Source organism: Myxine glutinosa, chromosome 3 (assembly GCF_964187855.1).
Source record: "Myxine glutinosa chromosome 3, kmMyxGlut1.1, whole genome shotgun sequence".
NCBI classification, from domain to species: domain Eukaryota; kingdom Metazoa; phylum Chordata; class Myxini; order Myxiniformes; family Myxinidae; genus Myxine; species Myxine glutinosa.
The window spans coordinates 91,593,285-91,604,936 of NC_136263.1; the positions used below are offsets into that span (position 1 = coordinate 91,593,285).

At 48.0% G+C, this 11,652-nt stretch overlaps 1 protein-coding gene across 3 annotated transcripts in view; it reads right to left on the reverse strand.

Annotated features, from left to right (window-relative positions):
* The window catches only part of ASPSCR1 (ASPSCR1 tether for SLC2A4, UBX domain containing), a 133,693-nt gene that overhangs the window by 44,376 nt on the left and 77,665 nt on the right, over positions 1 to 11,652 (reverse strand). For all 3 annotated transcript variants that reach the window (XM_078774255.1, XM_078774258.1, XM_078774256.1), the window contains exon 14: positions 6,782 to 6,851. In XM_078774255.1, coding sequence (XP_078630381.1) covers positions 6,782 to 6,851 — 70 coding nt within the window. The remainder of the gene's footprint in view (positions 1 to 6,781; positions 6,852 to 11,652) is intronic.

The window sequence follows — 11,652 nt, forward strand, 5'->3', positions numbered from 1 at the left end:
TGCGATATAAAATTAAATACTATATAAAAATTAAAATACTATATAAAAATTGGCCACCCTAATACATACATATGGACAGACAAACACTGTTCTAGACGGCTTTGCCCTATGGGCTACGCCGTAAATAGGAGGAGGGCAGATGCAATTAAATGCACATGCAATCACAAACAATAGAGAGTGCAGCGATACAGTCACGTGAAAAAGTAAGTACACCCCATGTAAAGTTTTGACTTTTTCAACATATTTCAACATACAGATATTTGATCTTCATTTCAACAATATTGACAGATAAAGGTGATATAACATAACAAATATCATGAAACATTTACATTTTGTATTCCATTGTATAATTTAAATAAACATAAATGCAAATTTCGCATGTGGAAAAAGTAAGTACAACCTTGTCTCTAATATAATAGGTGTTATTGCCCCCTATGGCAGAAACAACCTCAAGTAGGCGTTTCTTATAACTGTCTACCAGTCTCTGACATCGACTGGGAGAAATTTTTGCCCACTCCTCCATGCAGAATTCTTTCAGCTGTGCAATGTTTGAGGGGTTTCTTGCATGCACAGCTCGTTTCAAATCCCCCCACAACATCTCGATGGGATTTAGATCCGGGCTTTGACTTGGCCATTCCAGAACCCTCCATTTCTTTATTTTCAGCCATTCCTTGGTGGATTTACTTGTATGTTTAGGGTCATTGTCATGTTGCAAGGTCCACCTTCGGTTGAGCTTCAACTTTCCGACAAATGGCCTCACATTATCCTCAAGCACCCTCTGGTACAATGAAGAATTCATAGTGGATTCCATGATGGTGAGCTGCCCAGGCCCTGATGCAGCAAAGCTGCCCCAAACCATAATATTTCCACCACCATGCTTTACATTTGGTATCAGGTTCTTGTGGTCAAATGCTGTCTTTGGTTTTCGCCAAACATGTCTTCTGGTACTGTGGCCAAATAGCTCGACCTTTGACTCATCTGTCCAGAGCACATTGTTCCAGAAGTGCTTGTCTTTGCCTTGGTGTTTATTGGCAAACTTTAGTCTTGCCCTGATGTTCTTTCTGGACAGCAAAGGTTTCCTCCTGGCACACCTCCCATGTAGATCAAATTTGTGCAGCCTCTTTCTAATGGTAGACTCATGCACTTTGACATCAACAGTGGCATGAGCTTCCTGGAGGTCCGGTGATGACATTCTGGGGTTCTTAGACTTCTTTCAGCATCTTGTGGTCTGCTCTCGGGCTGAACTTGCTGGGGCGGCCTGGCCTGAACAAGTTGGCAGTTGTTTGGAATCTTCTCCACTTGTATATGATCTTCCGGACAGTCGAATGATTGATTTCAAATTGTTTGGAGATCTATTTAAATCCCTTTCCAGACAAGTAGGCATCTATAACCTTCTTTCTGAAGGCCTCAGGGAGCTCTTTTGATCGAGGCATGGTGAAGCCGCACACTTCAACAACAAAGAGCAAACCAAACTAAATGTCTGAGGTTTAAATAAGAGAGGTTCCTCCAAGATCCTCTCTAACGATGTTCTAATCATTTGCACCTGAGCTGGTGCACCTGATTCTAATTTTAGGTATTTGAAGTCGTGATAAATGTAGGGGTGTACTTACTTTTTCCACATGCAAAATTTGCATTTATGTTTATTTAAATTATACAATGGACTACAAAATGTAAATGTTTCATGATATTTGTTATATTATATCACCTTTATCTGTCAATATTGTTGAAATGAAGATCAAATAGTCAGTCAGAAATAGATCAGAAGACAAGAACAGAGTATAGAAAAAGTATGAGGGCCAACGGCCTCTTGCTTACTGGATGCAAACAGTCGTGCTTCCGCAACCCAAACACTAAAGGAGGGGGTAAAAAGGGGAGCAATACTTATATCTGGGGTGTGTGACTGTAGAGAGTGTGGGTTGTTGGACTGTAGAGAGTGTGGGGTGTTGGACTGCAGAGAGTGCAGGGTGTCGGACTGTAGAGAGGGCAGGGTATCGTGCGACTCATGAATGTAAATGCATGTGGTGCAAGGTGTTACGTGCTCCTCCCCAACCCCCTGGTCACGGTGTACCTCCGAGCCCCGAGAAGAGTCACGGCAGAAAAAAATGTGTTATTCTGTATGTCACAGATCAATGGTGAAGCCACACCAATTGTTACAAACAAACCAGTATTGTATTAAGATCACACAAGAATAACAGTACAACAACAATAGTAATCAACTGTACAACCAATATATATTTCCTATGATGGTACCATCAGGTTCGTACAATATAACTCACTGTGCTCCAAGTGAGCGAAAAGAACAAGATTCCCAATGTCTCTAATTCCTGGCTTCAAGCCAAAGTTGATTCCGGCTTCAAACCCAAGTCGATCCGCTCCAGCGATCGTCAGAACGATGTCCAATCGAGAAAAGAATCCCGTTGGGTTGGCAGTTACAGTCCTGCTGCCAAAGCTGTGCAAAGGCGCCCTCAAGGCGACTGGGAAATCCAAAGGCGCCCTCCAGGCGACGGGGAAATCACACCCTCGGGTATGGACGTTCCACGGCTCACAGTCGGCGAACCGCAAATTAATCTTCAAAAGCCACGTTGCACACACACACACCAGATACGTCTGAAAGCGGTTAAAATGGCTGAAGAAGCAAAGAAACCTTGCTCGACGCGCAAAGCGCGTGAGTCAAAATGGCCGACAGCCCGTTCTCGAGACGTAACGGCCCTTCGATGATTCTCTTCGGAATCAATCGCAAAACCTGACACGCAGGTTAATCTGTCACAGCGATAACAACTCTGTCGCAGGAATCCCTTTCCTGGGAAACCCAAAGTTCACTCGTGACTCTTGCTCGCCAATGTTCGCTCCAGACCGCAAAGCAACTATGCTTCTTGTCTGACTCCACTCGCTCCGCCTTCTTTTTCTCCTCTTCCTCTTCGTCGCCGTCCGGTTCCTGTTTCATTTAAAACATTAACCTTTTAACCTTTTGACAATAATAATTGCTATTTCCCTCAAACAACAATAATAATAATACATGGAATCAAAAATGTTTACAGTGGATGAAAACCACAACAACAGAAGTGAAGAATCCGTAACAAAGGGAAACTGCGAATGTGTGTTATCAGTGGGGGTTTCTCTCAAAACAACAATTGGTGGTGCAATGCCTTTGTTGAGCTCGTGAGTTCAGTCAAACGATTCTATACTAAGAAAGCTGAGAAAAGAAAGTATGAGATGGCAGCCTATCGTGTAAGAATCTAGAATACACGTGTATGCATGGTTTAGCTTCGGCCCTAACATGCGCCTGACAATGCGATTGCTCCGTCCTTCCCAATGCTTCAACTCCCAGCTCGATCTGTCAATGTCAGCACCACCTCTCGAGCCCCAATGGTCCTTCCACAAAGACCCGCAAAGCAAACACAGGTCGGTCACTGAAGCCAAGGCAAAAACGAAGAACCAATGCAGGACCTGAGCCAAAGCCACGAGCTGAGGTTTTGCCCTGCTGCTCTTTTATAATCCCTTAGTGGGGGAGGGGCCAAAAGTGGATCAAGAGTTCTCTTGGCAGAATCTGGGATGCCGATTGGCACACCTCTGCTTAGCCCTGCCCTCGCCAGACCTTCACAGCTGATTTTTACCAGCCGGTCCTTCTGCCACGCCACGGGGCGGAGCTCTGCGATTAACATGGGTTTGGGGTTAACGACGTGTTCTTGGTGCAGGGTGACAACTGGGAGCACGTAACTGCTCGCAAGGATGGACGGTGTGATTAAATGTCCACAGGACACTAATGACCAATTAGCACCTGTCTGTTCTGAGGTGTTTGTCGCTGTGCACTACTCTTCCTGCGCCTCCAAGCCGCGGCATGCAACCATGGTCGGGTAGGCGAAGTGATCATGAGGAATGTGAGCAGTTCCGTGTGATTGAAGCAAAGGTTGTGGCGTGTGGAGTGGAGAAGTTTGAGTCTAGTGGTAATGAAGGGCGTGTACAATGTTTTAATGTCTTATAAATTAATGTGAAAATTATAAATAAACTAGAATGCCACTCAGTAGAGCGCATACTCCCGCCGTGGGTGGCCGCTGCTGAGCCCCAACTTCCAATGGTAAAAAAATCCTTCAAAAAATTCCTGGATCCGGAATAATATCCTGAGCTTCACCAAAAAGTAATCAATTCTTCCTTATCCCAAGGGCAATCATTCCACCAACTTTCATCCAAATCCGTTCAGAACTTTTCCAGATATCTTGTTCACAAACACACGAACAGACACAAGGACGGACACGATCGAATGCATTACTCCCTTGCGGGAGTAAAAAACAAGATGAAGTGTAAATAAAAGGCAAGTGTTGTGTACTTATGGGGTCGTGGAAAAGAAGATTAGGGAGGGGGGGGAAGGAAGGGGAGAGTTGGGGGAATAAGGGAAAGTGGCGGTTGGGTTCTGGCACATGATTCGAACCAGCTTGTGGCACGATAAGCAAATTATCACCTGCATTGCATAGTGTGCACAAAGCTCGTATTGGATTTACAATTACCATACCCCGAGGAAATGGGGGGGGGGGGGGGGGGGGGGGGAAAGGGGAAAACCTCTAACCCTCACCAACGCATTGTATCACATTCTAACCCACTACACAAAGGGAAAGCAACTACTCTAATCTTATATTATGAAAATAACTACCTGAGAACCTGTATGTTGGGTGCCAGTTCCAAGAACAGCAACAATATAATACAGAGACGGTTTTTTTTTTTTTTAAACAAATCGTTAAAACGCTTGCCAATTAACTTCATGTCCGAAGTTTGGACAATACATCACCCACATTATGGACCTTGACAAGTTCATATCCATTTGTTAATTCTCCCATTTTTCTTCATGCATTAGCCAATTTTAAAAGTATGTATATTTCTGTATACCTGGCATTACTTTCATGTCCGACCTCTCTCATTCATGCTTTGACGATTTCACGTTACAAAATAACACATTAAAAATAACCTTTTTTTTTTTTTTTTTTCCTTTGGGGGGGGGGGGGGGGGGGAATAAACCTTTGTGACAAATAACCTTTAGCGACCTTTAACCTTTGACAAATAAGTGACAAATAACCTTTAGCGACAAACTCTTAATTTCACACTGTATGGGCCATCTAACTCTGTAGTCCAGTCCTGCAAGAATGAAAACCTGTTTATACACCGCCTCAAATCCAATCTTGCAAGAATCCACGTCCGACTGACCTCTCTCCCAATGCTTGGATTATTTCATATGAGAACGCAAGACTTATTAAGAATTTTTTTAAAACCTTTTTAGTGACAAATAGTATTCATTTCACATCCTTTTTGTGACAAAATCATTTATTTTACCACAGCATTACCGTGAGATACTTCCGAGTGTACTTTTTCATAGTTTGTACTTTTTGTGACACGTTTTGACACTCCCTTTTTCCCTCTAACTTGTACATTTTTAAACGTGGATTTTTTTTTTTTTTCCACGTGTATTGCTTGTTATTCATATTTCTCATTTTTCTGTGCCTATCCTTTTTCTCAAATAATCCAGAAAGGATGGTACAGAGGTAGCACACTTATCTTTTAGCTTTCTTGTGTGCGTTCGATGATGCACACAACTATAAATTGCCAGATTGGTGCTTCACAGGCAGGAAGTTGCATCACAAAGATTGCAGTCCGTTGAATTGACATTAATTTGGTCGCATTAGTTGGGGGATGTTAAAGATACCACGTCTTTCGAAGAGCAAGTAAGGTATCGCTGGCTCCCTGCCAAATTCCGATAAATTCTGTCCTAACCTACAAAGGACATGAGCAGGACAGCTGTGCTCCTGAACAGTCATGTTATCATCCACTATGTGCTGCATATGTAAGAAGAATTCTCAACTCCACGTCTTTCCCACACCCACCGCTATTTCTCATGTCCCTTCCTCTGCAATCATATTTCTATCCAGTCCCCACACCAATTCTTCCATTTGTATGCAATATGTTAACGGGCATTTAAGTTCAGCATTTATTCCAATGATATAGCAGACATTGATTGCACGCATGCGATCAGGTATGCATCAATTCACTTGGATACTGTAACTGTAATTTTTTTTAACTTTGCATGGTATAAATACAAAACTGAGAATAAAGGCTTTTGCTTCAAACTCCCTCACTCTCTTCAATCCCACTCCACCCTCCAGGTCTTTAAAACAGCTGTTCACCACCATCTCTTATCTTCCCCCATCCAAAACCTTGATCTTTTCTACCCCCGCTAATTTCACCCCAATTCCACTTTTTTGAAATACCAACTTCTGTCCTGGAAGTCCTTGGTGTCCTTGTGTTTTATACTTCTCCCTCCACCCACCCCCCCCCTTCCCACGCCTCCTCCCCCCAAGCCCTCTCCCTTCCACACATCTCCCTGCTCTCAAATGTTGTGTTTGTGTGCTTCCCCTTCTCTCCCCATCTTGTTTTCCGCTCCCTCTTTTTATATATTTTGTTTGTCTGGTTGATTTGTTTGTGAAGTAAATGTTAGCTCTTTCACGAGCCTCGATTCAGCAGACAAAAAGAAAAAGAAAAAAAAGGTCTATTAGCAAAATGGCAGATAATGACAGATCCATTTGTGAACATCAATTAAATATTATGATTAGAGTAATTACAACCAAAGGGAAAATTAACCAAATAAAGCTGATAAAACAACTCAAAACCACCAAGATAGTATATACATGAAAAACTCAAATATACAGCAATAAGCTCGTCATGAGAAAGTAATCCAGGCTCCACCATCCCAAAAGTCAGAACATGCTCTTATTATGTTCAATAAGACAGCAACGTTTACCTGTCCACCAGCATGTCAGCTTGGAGACGTGGGACAGCCATCCGCAAACAAGTGCTGGAAAGGTTGTGTTCTGTAGGATGTGGGAAGAATGCATGCGAGTGGGGATGCCACAAGCATATTTACAATGTCATCGCCACAAATCACAGCCAGTCATATTAATTCATCCAATCAAATCGAGTGAAGACGTCTTATTACCTCCGCCACTGAAGGTGGATGGAGGTTATGTTTTCACTCCTGCTTGTTAATTGTGAAATTAAAGGTTTGCAAGTATATTGCTTGGTTTAGTCCGTTATTCTGTCTGTTTTGCTCTGCACGTTAATCGCCTACAGGTGACATTTTTACGCTGATCCTCATGAAACTTAACCACCTGGTAGAGGTTGTGACAAGCTGTAAGCCTGTTTGAGGTCAATAGATCAAAGGTCAAAGGTATCTCTTCCATGAAATAGGGTGTCACTCCACTGTACGTGCGATCTGTTTTTAAAATGCCTCGGCCATTTCAATCAGAAGCAATCAGCTTGCTATCACTTGCCAAGCCAGCCATTCCATATCACCCATTTCGTTGGAGTGCTTAAGCCGCTTGGCCAGCGCTCTAAAAATGAAGTCAGAAATACCTGTGTACTTAATTAATCACAAGTCCGGGGAAGTTTGGGTGTGTTTTAACACCCTTTTTGATAATTGATAAACCACCACTTGGTGAACACTATTCAGGCTGCTTTTGCAAGCCATGGCGTTACAGTAGACAGAACTCCCTTTTTGTTTTTATTAAGGCTGCTTTTGCAAGACATGGCGTTACAGTAGACAGAGCTCCCTTTTTGTTTTGTTTTTATAACTAAGTGTATATATTCATTTATTTAAGTGAGGCTGTCATTCTCCTTCTGGGGTTAGTTTTTTATTTAACTTAATAATTTTTAACTTGATTCATTCTTCCATGGGATAAGGTGTCACAACTGTACTGACGATCTGTTTTTAAAATCCTCGGCCATTTCAACCAGAGGCAATCAGCTTGCTATTGCTTGCCAAGTCAGCAGTTCCTTATCACCCATTTCGTTGGAATGCTTAAGCCGCTTGGGCGAGGGCTCTTCAAATGAACTCAGAAATACCTGTGTACTTAATTAGTCACAAGGCCGGGGAAGTTTGGGTGTGTTATAACTTATAACACCCTTTATGAATACTAGGGCATGCCCGTACGTGGGTGCCCGTTCCTTGCCAAAAAAAAAAAAAAACGCTACCCGTACGCTCTACCCCGCCCGTACGCCCGTAAACAAAAAAAACAACGCTCTTCGCTTCCGCCCTTCGCTCTGACTGAATTGGGAGAAATAATGCGCATAAGAAATCGAGAAATTATTATTTTCTCCGGAAGAAATCGAATTACGAACCGTAATGGCGCACGCGCTCGGCTCGGCTCGCTCTCACATCGGCCACGCCTACGCAACAACGCGTTCTGTGATTGGCTGCCGGAAGTGCAGTCTTCACTGTCCGGAAGGTCGCAAATCGCAGTTACGATGAATCGCAAATTAGTTTTAATTAGTTTTAAAACATAGTTTAACGGCAACATAGTTTTCCAACGTGAAATAAATGAATACGCTCTCAAATGTGCCGTCCGAGGCAGAGTCTGTTCGCCACGTTCAGCACACGTGATAGCTCGCTGCTCTCTGATTGGTTGAATCGTTTTTTGGACAGGACATAGCTCGGTAACTACTTCTCCGATTAATATGAAACCTTGAAAAGGCACATCCTCGGGTCCCCAGCAATATACCTGGCAAGTTTAAAGTATATCGGACCCGTGGTTGTCGAGAAACAGCGGTCACAGACATACAGACATACAAACATACACACAGAGATTACTGGAATTATAGATAGATGATTAACCACCACTTGGTGAACGCTATTCAGGATGCTTTTGCAAGCCATGGCATTACAGTAGACAGAACTCCCTTTTAGTTTTTACGTACCCATTTTTTTATTGACTTAAATTTTTGTGAAATATACTAACCCTCCCCCTCCCTCCCTCTCCCTTCATATTCCCATCAGGACGCGACTCATTGTTACCCAGCAACGCCGGATACTTTTGCTCGTATGTATATGTATATATATATATATATATATATATATATATATATATATATATATATATATATATATATATATATATTGTAGCGGTTCCCGCTGAATGTACACAATCGCCTTGCACCTGCCAGGACGCGGCCAGGGCGTGATCGCCATGCCGGGCTCGTCCGGACGGGCCCAGACGCGCCTCTCCTGGGCATGCCCGGACTCGCTGTTCCCGGGCACGCCCGAACCTCCCGGGCATGCCCGCTCTCGCCTTTCCAGGGCTCGCCCAGAGCGCCCGGGCACGCCCAGCCTCGCCTTGCCAGGCCGCCTGGGCATGTCCAGACTCGCCTTTCCAGGGCTCGCCCAGAGCGCCCAGGCATGCCCGCTCTCGCCTTTCCAGGGCTCGCCCAGAGCGCTCGGGCACGCCCAGCCTCGACTTGCCAGGCCGCGTTCAGGGCGCCCGGGCATGTCCAGACTCGCCTTTCCAGGACTCGCCCTTGACACCCGGGCATGCCCGGTCTCGGTTTTCCCGGGCAAACGCCCCGGCATAAATGTGTATATATATTCCTGCCCGATAAACGGGCTTGTGAGAATACCTGAGCTGTTTTGTTTCATTAAAGCAACTCGGACGAATTCTGTCTTTGGTCGCGTCAATTCTTTCGACTCGCGTTGGAGCGCAGCTCCTTCACTGGTGACCTACCGACATGGACACGGCAGTGACTCTTAAACTGCCTACCTTCTGGGAGGCTCACGCGGCTGTTTGGTTCGCCCAGGTGGACTCCCAGTTCGCCCTGCGAGGCATCACCGCGGACGACACCCGCTTCCACCACGTCGTGGCAGCGCTCGGGACCCGCCACCGCGGCCCGCGCCCTGAGCCTCCTCGAGCACCCGCCGGCTGCTGACAAGTATGACGTGCTGAAGACGCTCCTCCTCGACGCTTTCGCCCTCTCACCGGCGGCACGCGCACGGCGCCTGCTCGACCTGCCCGAGCTCGGTGACACGCGCCCGTCCGAGCGCATGGACTATATGCTCTCGTTGCTCGGTGAGCACTCTCCGGATTTTCTGTTCCGCGAGCTGTTCCTTCGCCAGCTGCCTCACCCGGTATGCCTCGCCCTGGCTGGCACGTCGATCACCGATCCCCGCGCCCTCGCCAGGGAAGCCGATAAGATCTCCTCGGCGGGCCAACACATCGGCAAGGCTACCTGGAGCCTGCCGCCGTACGAGGCGACGCCCCCGATGCCCGAGCGCCCTGCGCGGTTGGAGGCCGGACTGCCGGTGCAACTGGCGGCCGCCACGCCGCGCCGACCGCTTCCGACACGACGGCCGGGGCCTCCACCTGACCAGGCGTGGTGTTCTTACCACACCAGGTTCGGACACAAGGCTCGGACGTGCCGACCCCCGTGCACTTTCGGCAAGTCGGGAAACGGCCGGGCCGGCGTTCATTCCCAGCCATGAGCGCCAGCCACTCGGGCAACTTGCTTTTTATTTGGGACAAAGCGTCCGGGCGGCGTTTCCTTTGTGACACCGGCGCCCAACTGAGCGTCATACCCGCCTCCGAGCAGGACAGGCGGGACGCCGTTTGCGGCCCCTCTTTGGTCGCTGCTAATGGCTCGGCCATACGCACTTTCGGCCCGCGCGACATCACCCTCTGCTTCGGCAGCCAGCACTTTCAGTGGACCTTTGTGACCCCCTGCGTCCCCATGGCTTTGCTGGGCGCCGACTTCCTCGGCGCGCACGGGCTGCTGGTCGACGTCAAACGACGTCGCCTTGTCCACGCCGAGACCTTCAGCTCCCTGGCGTGCACGATGAGCAGCTCCGCGCCGACCGAACTGGCGTGCGCCCTCCCGAATGCGAACGAGTTCGCTCGCCTGCTCGCGGAATTCCCGGCCCTCACGCGGCCGACGTTTTCGGCCGTCGCAGTGCGGCATGGGATCGAGCACCACATACCCACTACGGGCCCGCCGGTCTACGCCAGGGCCCGCCGCCTCGACCCGGCCAAGCTCGCCGTGGCAAAGGCCGAGTTCGACGCGTTGGAGCACCTCGGCATCGTGCGGCGCTCCAATAGCGCGTGGGCCTCACCACTGCACATCGTGCCAAAGCCGGGGGGCGGCTGGCGCCCATGTGGCGACTACCGCCGCCTCAACGATGCTACCACCCCCGACAGGTACCCGATCCCGCACATCCAGGACTTTTCCGCCCGTTTGGCGGGACGGGTCATATTTTCCAAAATTGAGCTGATACGGGGATACCACCAGGTACCTGTCTGGGCGGCCGACGTCCCGAAGACGGCCGTCATCACGCCGTTCGGCCTGTTCGAATTTTTGAGGATGCCGTTTGGCCTCAAGAACGCGGCCCAGGCGTTCCAGCGCTTAATGGACGGCGTGCTGCGTGACCTGCCATTTCTTTTCGTCTATCTGGACGACATCCTCGTCGCCAGCACGTCCCGCGCCGAGCACCTCCTCCACCTCCGAACACTGTTCGGTTCGCCTCAGCGAGCACGGCTTAATTGTCAACCCGGCCAAATGCCACTTCGGCACGATGACCGTTGACTTTTTGGGCCACCGCATCACCAAGACCGGGGCCGTGCCGCTGCCGACCAAGGTCGAGGCCATCACCACGTTCCCCGCGTCCCCGTTCCATCAAGGCCCTACAAGAGTTCCTCGGCATGGTGAATTTTTATCACCGATTCGTGCCCCGCGCTGCTCAGCTCATGCGACCCCTTTACGAGGCCCTCCGGGGCAAGCCGGCCAAGCATGACATCGTTTGGTCCGCGGCCATGGACGTGGCCTTCGCGAGCGCAAAACGGGCCCTCGCCGACG